Source organism: Lutra lutra, chromosome 17 (genome assembly GCF_902655055.1).
Source record: "Lutra lutra chromosome 17, mLutLut1.2, whole genome shotgun sequence".
NCBI classification, from domain to species: domain Eukaryota; kingdom Metazoa; phylum Chordata; class Mammalia; order Carnivora; family Mustelidae; genus Lutra; species Lutra lutra.
In genome coordinates, this window is record NC_062294.1 from 993,991 (window position 1) to 1,007,217 (window position 13,227).

General features: G+C 65.2%; 1 protein-coding gene across 5 annotated transcripts in view; it reads left to right on the top strand.

The window, feature by feature from the left end:
• Positions 1-1,102: 1,102 nt before the first annotated feature.
• The window catches only part of PIEZO1 (piezo type mechanosensitive ion channel component 1), a 51,264-nt gene continuing 39,139 nt past the window's right edge, over positions 1,103-13,227 (top strand). For all 5 annotated transcript variants that reach the window (XM_047710054.1, XM_047710055.1, XM_047710057.1 and 2 more), the window contains exon 1: positions 1,103-2,024. In XM_047710054.1, the coding sequence (XP_047566010.1) occupies positions 1,118-2,024 (907 nt within the window). In that variant the 5' untranslated portion in view covers positions 1,103-1,117. The remainder of the gene's footprint in view (positions 2,025-13,227) is intronic.

Below are 13,227 nucleotides of genomic sequence, written 5' to 3' on the forward strand. Positions count from 1 at the left end.
AGAGGAGACAGCCTCTCCTAGAGGCTGGGACTAGCCAGGATTTGCAGGTGGGTCCTGGGCCTCCCACACAGCTGGACCTTATGTCCCCAGCCTCCTTGGGGCTCGGGCCTTGGGGAAGAACCCCAAGGTTCTAGAAAATAGGTTCTAAAAAACAGCCAGGGTCAGACACAGGGCCAGCAGGAATTAACGTGTGAACAAGCAGGCAGAAGAGGAAGGGAGAAAAACCGGTCAGCATCGAACACCAGACTTCTGAAAGTCTGTATTTCTCGCTTTTTCTTTTCTTTTTTAAGGTTTATTTCTGGGGCGCCTGGGGGGCTCAGTTGGTGAAGCATTTGCCTTCGGCTCAGGTTGTGATCCCGGGGTCCTGGGATTGAGCCCCGCATCAGGCTCCCTGCTCAGCAAGAAGTCTGCTTCTCCCTCTGACTCTCCCTCCCCTGTGCTCTCTCTCTCTCAAATAAATAAATACAATCTTTTTAAAAAAAGGGTTATTTATTTTTTAAAGGTTTATTTATTTGAGAGTGAGCAAGTGAGCAGTGAAGAGGGGCAGAGGGAGAGGGAAAGAAGGTCTTTTTTTTTTTTTTTTTAAGATTTTATTTATTTATTTGACAGAGATCACAAGCAGGCAGAGGCAGGCAGAGAGAGAGAGAGGAGGAAGCAGGCTTCCTGCTGAGCAGAGAGCCCGATGCAGGACTCGATCCTAGGACCCTGGGATCATGACCTGAGCTGAAGGCAGAGGCTTTAACCCACTGAGCCACCCAGGCGCCCCGGGAAAGAGGGTCTTAAGCCGACTCTGGGCTGAGTGCCAAGCCCCAGGTGGGGCTCCATCCCATGACCCTGAGATCAGGACTTGAGCCCAAACCAAGAGTCAGAGGCTTAACGGACTCTGCCACCAGATACCCCAGCATTTCTGGCCTTTGAAGAGTGGAGGGTCTGGGTCTGAGTTGGGGCTGTCACCAGGAGGCGGAGGCGGGTGTGGGGTGGGTCGGTGTTGGCCGCAGGCTCCGCAGGCTCCCCAGGCTCCCGGGGCCCCAACCACACCCACCAACTTCACTGATGCCCTGGTACGGCCCAGGCTGGGGCCTAGGACCACACTCACGTGGGTTCTGCCACTTACACCATGGGGCCCTCCCCTTTCTCCTCCCCAAGCTCACCTCGACGGTGGCAAAGGCCAAACGGAGGGTCTGGTGACCGGCACAGCCCGGACTCAGACCCTATCTTCTACCCCAGGGGACGCCAGGCCCAGGCGGGGCTCCCGCTGGGGTCACTGTCCTCCTACAGCAAAGGGATCGGCAGCGCAAAGCCGCTGGTGGGGGCCCCGGTTCTGCAGCCCCGACCCCTCGCCACGGTCCCCAGGGGGCGCTGCGCGCTCACGTGTGCGGGAGCAAAGCGAAAGTCGCTCGGGCCACGCGGGGCGCAGTGGGGCGTGGGGTGCCGCGCGGGAAGCCCCGGCGCTGGGCAGCCCCTCGTGCGCGCACCGCGAGCGGCGGGACCAAGCCCTTCCCGGGGCGTGTGCGCGCGGGGCTCCCGGGCGTGGAGGGCCGGCGGGGCGCGCGGAGGCGCCGAGCGCAGCGGGCGCGCGGGCCGTCGGAGGAGCGCGGAGGCGGGCACGCCGCGGAGGGCGGGCGAGCGGGGGGCCGAGCCTATAAAGGCCCGCGGGCCGAGGGGCGGGAGCGCAGCGCCCAGCAGCCGTCCGGCCCTGCTAGGCTTCCGCGAGCCCCGAGAGCCGCGCGCTGCGCTCCACCGCGGGGCACGGCTGGCACCGGAGCGGGGTCGGCGAGCCCCGGGCCGAGGAGGAGGAGAAGGCGGCGGCGGCGGCCGCGGAGGCGCTCGGGTCGCCGCCGCCCAGCCGAGGGTCCTGGCCGAGGGGCGCGGCACGTGCGACGACCCGCCCTGCGCGCCATGTCCCCCTAGCGCCGCGGCGGCAGAGCGACCCCCGGCCGGCCCCGCGGGCCCCCCGGGCATGGAGCGGCACGTGCTCGGCGCCGCGCTCTACTGGCTGCTGCTGCCCCTCGCGCTCCTGGCCGGTGAGTGGGCGCGGGCGCGGGGGTCTCCGGGCTGGACGAGGGCTGCGTCCCAGCTCCCGACTTCCCGGGCCGGGACGCGCGGCCCGCGGCGCCCGCATTCCAGAAGCATGAGCGCGCCGGGGAGGCCGGGAGGGCGGCGGCGGGGCGGGGGTGAGGTGGCACCGGGTGCCCTCGGGTGCGGGCCGGCGAGCGCGCGGAGAGCGGCCGGGGCCTCGGCAGGGACGCGGGGGTGTCGGGGCGCCGGAGGGGCCGCTGTGCTCTTGGGGGAGGCTGGAACGCCGAGGAGGGGGGCACGAATCTCTTTCCCTCTTTCGTGTTAAAAAAAAAAGAAAAGCGCAAACTTGCATCATGACTTCCTGACCAATCTGGGAGAAGGCGGGCTTCCTGCCTGGAGCTGTTTAATCTGGAGGCTCGGGAGCAGAACTAACGTCCGTCCGTCCCTCCGCGCCCCGGCCCGGCCCCACCCCCGCGGCCTGGGGCTGGCCTGTGCTGCGGGAAGGGTACTGCAGGCTCCTCCCTGGCCTTCCCTTGCCCTGGCTCAGTCCACAGGGCCTGCCTGGCGCTGGGGGAGGAGCAGCCCCCAGAAGGCTCCGGGCATTAGAGCCCACGACCCCCAACCCTGGCACCACAGTTCCCCGCTTGCGGTGGGCGGGAGCGTCCCTGGGTTCCCCGGGCTCTTAAGCCCCATCCCCCGCGGCCCTCCTGCCTCGTCAGTGCCCAGGGCAGAATGCCCGAGAAGGCCTTCCACCCTTCCCCTGGTCTCCCGCCCTCAGCCCCTCCACGTGGGGCCGTGTCTGCCAGCTGGGAGCTGGAAAGCAGTCTGAGTCAAGGCACTGGGGGAACAGGGCATGGTTTGCCTTGTGGACGTCCCTCCTTGTGTGGAAGTCCATCAGAGCGTGGGGGGGGGTGTTTCTTTTCTGGAAGCCCTTCCAGGGCCTCTGAACTCCCTCCAGGTGGGCCTCTGCCAGCCTCGGGGCTAGGTGGGAGCTGGCCTCCCTGGGGGCCAGGGCTCCGGAGCGGCCTGCACTTGGGCTCCCAAACAGACTGTGTTTTGATTTGTAGCAGTGAAAGACGGTGAAACGGGGGACTTTTCGGGACAGGAATCAATGGCAAGCATTGAGGTCGGAGAGGAGAGTTTGAGTCAGCGGTGTGTGGACAGGGCGGCCCGGGGTCAGCTCAGGGGAGAGCACAGGGTCACCTGGCCCGTTCTCCGTGCTGGCTGGCTTTGTTCCTCCTGCCTCTAGACAGCCAGACAGACGGACAAGCAGACTGGACCTCGCTGGGGGGGGGGAACAGTAAGCTTCTCAAAGGGCAGCTTCCCCTCTGCCCCGCAGTGCACCTGTGGCCGCCTTAGCCTGGCCTTGCCCTACGGGAACCCGAGAGGCCAGGGCAGGCCGTGTGGAGGTGGTGGAGACCCCTGCTGCACGATGGTAAGCTCTTCCTGTCATGGGGCACAGAGTAAATATTTTCATATCACAAACTCTTCTGATATTGTTTCCAGCCGTGCAAACACGTAAAAGCCACAACTGGCCTGCGGGCTGTACCAGGACAGGCGGTGGAGCGGAGGTGGCCCTGGGGCCTGGGTGTATTGGCCTGATCATTAGTCGGGGCTCCTGGGCTCTCTGGCCCCCAGCTGGTGCCCATGTGGGTGCCGGGGGGTGCCCTCTTCTCTGGCTGCTTGTGGGCCCTACCCAAGGCAGCTGGGGAGCTTTTCAACTGTGGGTGACTAGTTCACTATATCCTGTCCTCCGTTTCTCTGTTAGCACAAAAGTGCCCTCGGAGAGTCTCTTGCAGTTACTGACCCAGGCCGTGTCCCGCGTGGTTCTGTGTCCGGGTGTGGAGTTTGGCTTCAGGGCTTTTTCTTAAGCTGGGGGGGGAGGTCAGTGCGGTACTGACCGAGGCCGGCTCTCCCGTCCTGGGTGTCGGCAGCTCCCTGGGACCGTCCTGCTGTCCCCCTGATGGGCAGGGAGCCATCGACTCTGCCGATCTCCGTGCCCCTCCTCATCCCGTGATGGGCTTTGGCTGGAAATGGGTAGTTCCACTGTGTTTTGAGTGTGAGTGTGTGGATGCTGGAGAAGGCATCGGGCTGTTAGTCATGAGTGCCCTGGGCCAGTTCCCGCCGTGGCCGTGGTGAGGGTGTGAGTCATCCTGGAGTGCCCCCTGCTCACCCCACGCCACTCCCCAGATAGCCTGCCTGCCTCTGACCCATGCTGGAGACCCCCCCAGCTCCCCGGCAGGGACGGCGGCCTCTCGGGGCTCCCCTGTTGTCCGCGCAGCCCTGGGGGCAGAGGACCCTGAGCTGGGAGCTTCTAGGGAGATGGCAGGACGTCTTGTGACTGCCTTAGACTGGGCCACGCCTCCTGCCTCCTGACCTAACGGGGGCGACCAGAAACTGCCACCGTGGTCTGAAAGGCAGGTGGTAGAGCGAGGTAACTGCCACCGACTCCGGGAAACCCTGCGGTGGGGCAATATGGCTTTTCTCTCTCGGACTCCCACTGCACCCTAGGGCGTCACCTGTGCCACACTGTCACTGAGAAACGCTCAGAAAGGGGACACTTCCTTCTTTTCATCATGACCGTCTGCACACCCTTGTGATCAGGCAGCGAGGCTGTGAGAGGATGGGGTTGCGGGGCGGTCACCATGGAGCTCGTCCCGTTCCGTGGCCCGGCTCTGCAGGTGCCTAGAGCTGGGTGGCCGTGGAGCTGGGGGCGACGGTGGGGACAGGGCAATGAGTCAGCTGGTCTGAGCGGGCCGGTGAACGGGACCTCAGGTGTGTGCGTGCACCTGTGTGCGTGTTGAGGATGGGGCGGGGTCACCCGTGGTCACCCCCCAGGTAGGGAGACATGGAGAGCCCCACGCTGGCCCGGTAGGGTCCTGCAGAGGAAGTGTCTTCTCTGGGGGTGGGAGGAGTCCCCGGCTCAGATCCTGGCCCCGAGGGCTGCTTCCTGGGCGTCTCCTGTTCTGACCCAGCACTAAATTTGCTGCTGGTGCTCAAAGGCGGAAAGAAGGAAGGGCGGGTCTTCCTGACTCTACCTTGCTGGGTCCCGGAGCTGCTGCAGCGGCCGCCTTCTGGGGTGGGGTCCTAAAATGGGCCGGCCCCCCAGAGGGCGCCGAAGCCCCTTCACCACTGCCACCTCGGGGCTCAGGGGGAGCGTCCGCCCGCAGGAAGCCTCCCCCAGCCACTCTGGTTCTCAGAGACCCCCCTTTGCCTTAGAATTCAACAAAATGCCGGTCTTTCCTGGGTTACCTATTTTAGAAATACGTAAACGTTGTTTATGTAGATTCTTTATATTTTTTTAACGTTCTATTTTTTTGGAAGAGAGCGAGCGAGCACGAGGGGCCGAGGGGCCGAGGGACAAGCAGACCCCCCCGCAAGCGCAGAGCCCTGGGAGGTGGGGGGGGCGGCTGGATCCCAGGATCCCAAGATCCGAAACCCAGAGGCGGACGTTCAGCTGACTGAGCCACCCGGGCGGCCCCACGTCGCTTTAACGGAGCTCTTTTTCCTTCTGGTTTGCAAAGCCCGTCCGGACTTCCTGGCGGCAGGCACCTCAGGCTTCCAGAAGCGATTACCGCGGCAGCACACCGCAGTGGGGGACGGGGGACGTGTGGGCGTTGCTGTCGGGGCGGTGGGTGGGGCCTGGCAGGACCACCTGCTCCGCACCTGAGCTCTAGACTTTTGAACTTCCCTGAGTTGTTTTCTTGATGGGGGCGGGGTGGGGGGGCTCATTCACTCACCTGAAATCTTGCAGGTAGGATAGGAGGAAGCTGGGCAAGAAACGTCTTCTGTCCCGGAGCAGGTGAGCGCCACACCTGCTGGTGCGCTGGTCCCTCGGGGGCGGGGCGGGGCCGGGCGGGGTGGGGGGTGTCTCTGGGAGGCGGATCTGACTTTGCAGGATGGGTCTGTGTCCTGCTCCGAACCTGCCAGCCCTCACCACTCTCTGGGCTCCAGCTTCCTCCCTGTAAACTAGATAATAAAAGCTGGAAGGCGGCTCCCAGAGAGTCTCTGATCTCTGTGGTGTCTCGGGCTCTGGGGGGGGCGTTGGTGGCAGGCCTCCCACACACAGTCCTCATGGGCCAAGAGCCCCAGAGCGCTTTCCCACATGTGCCGCACGCCATGCCTGAGTGCTGGCGGTCAGCAGCCCGCTCGGGGGTCTGGGGAGCTGTGTGAAAGGGCCACCCACCCTGGGGCTGCCCCACCAGCCGCGGGCGGTTCCCAGGAAGGGGGGGGTGCGGTGTCCTGGGCAGGCTTGCCCCCAGCCACCGTGCGGTGCCCACCTGCACCGGTTCTGGAGCGTTTCCCAAATTCATTCAAGCGTTCCCTCGTGCGGGTCTCGGGGGACTGAGCTCTGGGCAGGAGCCAGGAGCCCAAGATCTGTGGCGGGGGGGGGGGCAGGGCTCAATCTCTGCTTCTAAGGAGTCTGTGCTTTCCTTGGCTGTCAGGGGTCATCTGGGGGTCCTCCCAGTGGCTTGTTGGGTTAAGCACAGAGGGGAGGGAGATGGAGCCAGAAGCTACACCTTAGGAAACAGAGTCCAAGCCCTGGGCTGAGCAGGGGCTGGGCAGGGCTGGGGGTGCCCAGGACCTGAGGAGGAGGGAAGTTGGCAGCCAGGCTGGGGAGGTGGTCCCCTGTCTGGAAGGAACTGAGCAGCCAGCAGTGGCCTGGCAGATGGGGGTGCTGCAGGGGTGGGGGGCTGCATCCTTTCTAGGCTCTCATCCCTTGATGGTGGCAGGTAGGAGGTAGGGGTGGGGGACAGTCAGGGTGTAGGCTTCCCGTTTTGATTTTCTGTTTGCTTTTAATTACACAAATCCTACATGACTTTCCGTGGAATGGTGACATTTCCATCAGATAAGGCAAAGCTCCCTCCCTAGCCCTGAGCCTGTCTCCCCCAGGTGCTTTGGAAGGAAGCCTCCCTCGGCTGGCCGTGTGTGGTGTTCCCCCTTCCAGGCATAACAGATGTGCCCTGGGGGTCCGCACCCCGTGGTTCCGTGTCCCCTCCGTCCCTCCCTGCGAAGGAGGCCCTTGGTTCCTGTGGCCCCTGATTATGGGGCGTATGGGTGTCTCTCCACTCTGGGGAACCACACCCGCGCTGTCCTGGAGAGCCCCTCTTGGAGATGGAAGCCAAGGAGCTTCCCTTTCTGTCCGGGAGCCGGTGAGGCTGCGATCAGGCGGCAGCCCTCGGCCCTGGGGGGAAGCCACCCACTCAGGGATGTGAGAGCCACCCCGCGTGCTGGGGCCGCGGTCCCGGCCACACCGGCCCCTGGATGACGCCAGGGCACCCTCAGGCCGACGTGCGTGGCCTCCTGCCTCCCTGCAGCCGTCTCGCGGGGACTTTGCTGAGTGGGGTGGGTCAATTTTTCTGGTGTGTTTTAATGACATAATTATAGGGAATATTTTTAGGTTCCCCCTAACGGGCTAGCTGTTTACCGGGCTCTGCGTGCGCGCTGTTTTCTTCGGTAAGTATATATAGTCAGGGTCACTTGTCCTTCCTTGGGCTCAGGCTAAAGAGGGACCAGCTGCCTCAGCCACCCCTGTGGTTTCCTCTGCCAGCGAAGGGCGGCTGAACCGGCCCTAGAGCCAGCCGGCTGCGCTGGGGGACTGGGGCCTCCCAGTGGGGGGGACCGCCCCTTGGCTCTGTACGGGGCTCATCCCTGCAGCGCTCCCTACCCGGCCAGCCTGGCCCTGTGGGGCCCCAGTGGGAGCTCGCTCATCCCTCCCCAGCTCAGAAAATGGGGCACACTATTCAGGCTTGTGGGAGCCACCAGAGGCCAGATGGGGGGTCCCCGGGCAGGTGGCCCCCAAGAGGAGCCTCAATGGCCCAGGTCTGGATCCCTCGCCCGCTGGACCCAGCAGGGCCTGTGACAGGCAGCCTCTCCTTCCCCTGTGCAAATTTTCCACCAGCCCCTGTCCCCCTCGCTCACGGATCTGATTTCTCTTCACGGCTGGCACGCCGTCTAAATGCATCACTGTAACCACATGAGAGGGAGACCTTTTTCTTTTAGGGTTATTTATTTATTTATTTGAGAGCCCGCGCATGCTGGCAGGAGTGCAAGGCTCCGGTGGGGGAGGGACAGAGGGACGGAATCCAGCAGACTCCCCGCTGGGCCGGAGCCCCATCCGGGACCCTGAGATCCCCACCAGCCACAGCCGGAGCCACCCAGGCGCACCTAAGGGAGCTTTTAAAGGGAAAAGAAATGGGCCATTGCGGTGCCCGGCCTAGCTGGTCTCTGCTTTTCCCTTTGTGTGTGCGGTGGCCTGGGGCCCGGATCCTTGAGGGCACTCCAGGGGGCCAGGCTTTGTGCCGGGACGGGTTGGGTCTGTGTCCCCAGGCCGTGGTGTGCACTCGCGCTGTCCCACAGAGGAGCAGCTCACCCCTGTGCCCTCGTGATTTTAGTCTAGCTGCGGTTCCACGAGAGCAAATGCCCTGGGGCAGCAGCTGCCCGGTCCCTAGTGAACTGCACCTGCGGCCCCAGACCTCGCTCCGGCCGCCCCTCCTGCTGGCGGGTCCCTTAGGCACAGAGGCCTGCACCGAGTCTCTGACTCATGTGCCTCCCCCCGCCCCCCCCCGCCCCGCCCCGAGACAACCTCTGCTCGTCTTCCTGGGTTTGGCTGTGCGCGCTCCTGCGGTCGCCCATCCGTGGCTGTGACGTGTGTCCCGTGGCTTCAGTCTGTGTCACCCTGACACCAGGTGACCCTTGTCCCCTTCAGGGTCTCCTCTTGGGATGTGCCTTGAAAAGTCGCCTGCTTAAAGACACTGGGGTGCGTGTCTTATCTCTGACGCGCGGGCGTGCTTTCGGGGTCTAGACTCTAGGCTCTTCGTCAGCTGGACGCGCTGCAGGGTTGTCCTGCCTACGGCTGTGCCGGTTCCAACCCTTTGACGGGCGGCCGCTGAGGGCGGGGTCCGTGGTGTCCAGTCCCCGGAGCGGCCCGCATGGCTGGGCCTCAGGGTTACCTGGCCTCCCCGGGGCTGCCTGGTGGATGCCGGGTGTGTCCTTTGGCGGCTGGAAAGGGACACTGCTGTGACCGGGCAGGCCTCCCCCGTCCCACAGACGCTGCCTTTGTGCATAGCCTGTTGTTCCTCCTCCCGACTCTCCCCAGGGATAGCGTCTCTGGAGTCCGGTTCTGAGTCCAGGACAGGGCGACCCGGGGCCTGCGACGCTGCTCACAGCACACGCCCTTCAGTCCTCCTGCCTCCTGCCCCCCCCACGAGCTCCTCACGCTCCCAGCGCCTGTTGGCGGGGGAGTCCTTGCCCAAGGCTTCCTGGGCTCCGGCCTTCTCTTGGGCCTCCTGAACCGGCACAGGCCTGCAGGCAGGGGTGTGTGAGCAGAGCCGCCGGAGACCGGTCAGATGGGTGCCGTTTGAGGGTGCCCTCAGATGCCCCTGGTGGCGGGGGTCACACCTACCCACTGGCTCCGGAGCCCTGTGCGCTGACACTTCCTGTCCTCCCTGAACCGTGTCCCAGACCTTATCGGCGGGCGCACCTTGCCGGCCCAGGGGGCGGTGGGCGGGGTGGGCGGTAATCTCTGAGGGTCAGGAGCAGGGGCCAGTGGGGGGCCAGCGCAGGGGGGTGTGGTGATCCAGGGACCGTGTCCTGGGGGCCCCGTGGGGACCTTCCGCAGTGGGCAGCAAGCTTGTCGCTCTGACCTTGGTAAGGTCACTGTCCTCATCCTGGCGACGGGCAAGTGTGACCTGCTGAGAATGATTCTAGCCAGCGTGGAAGCCACGGGTGGGCGCCTTGTCTGGCCTGGTGGTTCCACGCGGGATCCTGGACATTGGGGGTGGGTGGAGAGCCATGGGTCCTGTGTCCCTGGGTCCTGTGCCTGAGGAAACAGGGAGGACGCCAGGCCCTCCTTCCCTGAAGACCCAGCACCCACCCATCTGTCCTACCCTCTGAGATTGCAGGGGGAGACACCCCGGGGGTGGGGGCCGCCCTTAGTCCTTCCAGAGTGAGCCTGGCTTTGTGGTGGTGGAGTGGCCCCTGGGGGAGGGAGTCTGCACTCTGCTCCCTCACAACTGCTGCTCCTATCCTGGGACGGAGGCTCCTCTCCTCGCCCCCCGCCGCCCGTTGCCCTAACTGAGAACTGAGTGTGCAGAGCTCGTGCCCCGCGGTTCCCCGTCCTCCACCGTCAGGGCCACCGTCTGTACTCCCAGGCTCCCTGTGTGGAGGGGAAGCTGAGTCACATGCCAGAGGGGGACACGCTCCTCGGAGGGCTCACTGGGGGCGGAGAGGCCTGTCAGGCTGTGGGCCCGATGGGTCGGACTGTGACTGAGAGAGGCTCCTGGCATCCTGAGGGGCCAGGAGCCACTGCGCCCCCCTTCGTGTCTGCAGGGGCTGGGAGCAGGGCCCTGTGGCCCCTGTGGGGAGGGCGGTGAGGCCAAGGGGGCCAGCCAGGAGCAGGCATGTCCCAGTTAGTGGCCTCAGGAGCTCCTGCCTTTGCCCAGGGTGACTTGAGGCCGCGGGCAGAGCTGCGGGTCATCCTGGAGGGAAGGAGGCGGCTGCGGGGGCCCCGGGACCCGCTGACGGGGGAGGAGCCAGAGCTCTGCAGCCTGTGGGCTCCCTCTGGCAGAGGCCTCGAGGTCCGGGCACGGCTTCTGGGGACACGGGGCTTGCGGCCTGTCTGGCGGTCCCTGTCACTGGAGGCCGATTTCCTCGTCTGGTGTTCGTGGTGATGCTGGCCGGAGGCTGGGCAGCAGGAGCTCACGCGGCTGTCCGGGATGCCAGGCGAGGGGACATGGCTCCAGCAACCTCGCTGGCCACCCCGTGCTAGGGTCCGGGACTCCTACCCCCTCTTCCCAGTTCTGACCACAGGCGTGGCTGTCAGCCCTGGAGCCTCAAGGTGCCAGACCCCAGAGTCTTGACAGTGGCGGTTTGGTCACGCCAGTGGCCTTGTGGGGAGTAAAGCCTCCCTCCAGGATGGCCCCGGGACAGCAACGTGTCTGTCATGGCTTGTGGCACTTCTGTGGATCCGTGTCCTGCCATAGCCCCGCCCTGTGGCCCCATATGTGCAGGTGGAGAGTGGGGGCCCCCGGGGGGAAGCCTTGGGACCTCAGCTGACTTCTGCCCTGTCCTGGACGCTGTCACTGGGGGGCTCCCGGGAGCAGCCACGCAAGGACTCAGGCTCACTCGTGTCTGCCGTGCGTGTTCTCAGACCCATGGTTTGTGACGCCACCTGTGAAGCCAGTGGAAGCTCCTCCACGTAGGCCCTATTGGACCCGGCTCCGAATCTGGCTCTGCTGCTGGGTGCCCTGGGACGAGGGACACAGCCTCTCTGGGCCGCGAATGCCTCTCCTCGGGAGTGGGGCGTACCTGCTTGATGGGTGCAGGCGCTCAGCACCAGCAGCCGCCCCTCCGTCCAGGGCCTCCCTGTGCCCCAGCTGCGAGCTGAGCACCTGCCCCACTTGGCCTCGTGGCCCTCCGGGTGACCCACCAGGTGTGAGAAGCAGGGGAGCCTTGTGAAGTTGACCTGGGAGGCGAGGAGGGTGCCGCCTCCCGCAAGCCCTCACCGCCTCAAGCTGCTTGTGCACTGAGGAGTCCGTGACTCACCCCTGCGGGCGGTCCCGCGCTGGGGGGGCTGGGGGGGCTGCGCCCGCGTCTCACAGGGCCCAGCTCTAATTAGGACGCTCTTCACCAGGGCCCTCCAAGCACGTCCGTGCTCTCACTGGGCAGGAATCTGGGGCAGCTTGGTGACGTTCCAGAGCCCAGGTGGCAGCTGGTAGGGTGAAGACGCCCAGCTTCAGGCCCCCCCTGGGCAGGGCAGTGGAACCTGCCGGATCTGGCTGAGTCACGGCTGCTGGGCGCTCCCACGGGACAACAGCAAGGCCATGTCGTGGCTGACGTTATGGGCCGCTGGCAGGATGGTCCTTCCCAGCCCGGGGTGTGTGTGGCCCAGGGAGGGAGGGAGTGGGCGGGGCGGGCATGTCTCTCTCCACGCATAGAGCCCTCGCTTGGGGTGGTGGGTGCCCCTGACAGCTGGGGAGTTTTCGGGTGCCCTCACAGAAGGAGGATGCCTGGCCCCGTACACTGGGGACCATTTCCAGTCTTGGCCGGGAAGCTCTAGGACAGAGGGCTTGGCCTTGCGAGACAACTCCCTGCTCTCGGATGGGGTTCAGAGCTGGTGATGGGAGGAGCGAGACAGCAGCGCCCCGTGAGGCTGGCCGCCCGCTCCACCCGCCGCATGCCTGCCGTGCTCGCTGTCCTCTGAGGTAGCAACCGAAGAATCAGCTTGAAGAGGACAAGCACGTTCCAAGTCCCACGGCTGGAAAGACGGTGCCTGGAAGTCAGCTCCGGGGCTCTGGGGCCTGTCAGGGAGCATGGTGTGGGGCTGGCCTCGGGGCACCAGGGACTGGGGGCTGGTTTGGCGGGGATGGGCGGCGGGCGGTGCCCATGGCAGGTGCCTGTCGGGCTCTCGCAGGGTCCCGCCAGACCCAGGCTGTGAGGATGGACTTGGGTGGTGTGGCCGGCAGAGTGTGGGGGGAGGGAGCCCCCCAGCGGATACCATGTCTGCTTATGGGTGGAGATGTCCCTGTCCTCAGGCCCCCCTAGATGGAAACAGCATGGGGGAGGCATGGAGAGGTTTCTGCAGGCCTGCCTGGCCCCCGACCCATTCTCCCCAGACCTCAATGGTTTCTCGCTGTCAGCCGCGGCCGAGGGAGGAGATGAACCTGAGCCCCATGGCCCTTCTGTGTGTCTGTGTGTTAGCCCGCACTCTGGGGATGTGGCAGCCTGGGGCAGGGCTGGCCTGATGCCGCAGAGTCCTCCTCCCTCCTGCCCCACCCCCTTTAGGAGCAGGAAGGGCTTGGAGCAGTGGTGGTGAGCAGGGGGGGGGCAGTAAGGCCTGGTTCTGGCCCAGGACTTCCCGGCACTGGACAGGTGGCCGAGTCTCCCAGACCTGCCGTCACTCTGGGGCTCCCACAGGCCCCAAGGGGCATCAGCCAGCATGCTTCTCATTCACAGAGCAAACTGGACAGGTGTCAGACCCCTCAGCGGCCTCTGGGGTAGGTGGGGCTGGCACCCGTTCCCAGGCCGCCAGGTCAGGGATAGGTCCTTGAAGGCCGTGGCAGCCCTGGCATTTTCTGACCAGCCCATTGAGGGTGATGGCTGCCCCCGGACGCTCCTGGCTCAGGGTCCAGCTGAGGCTGCGGTGGACACGAGCCGGCCAGCTCCTCCCTGCCGGGAAGGCCCGTCATCCCCGGGCCTCCCCTGGGA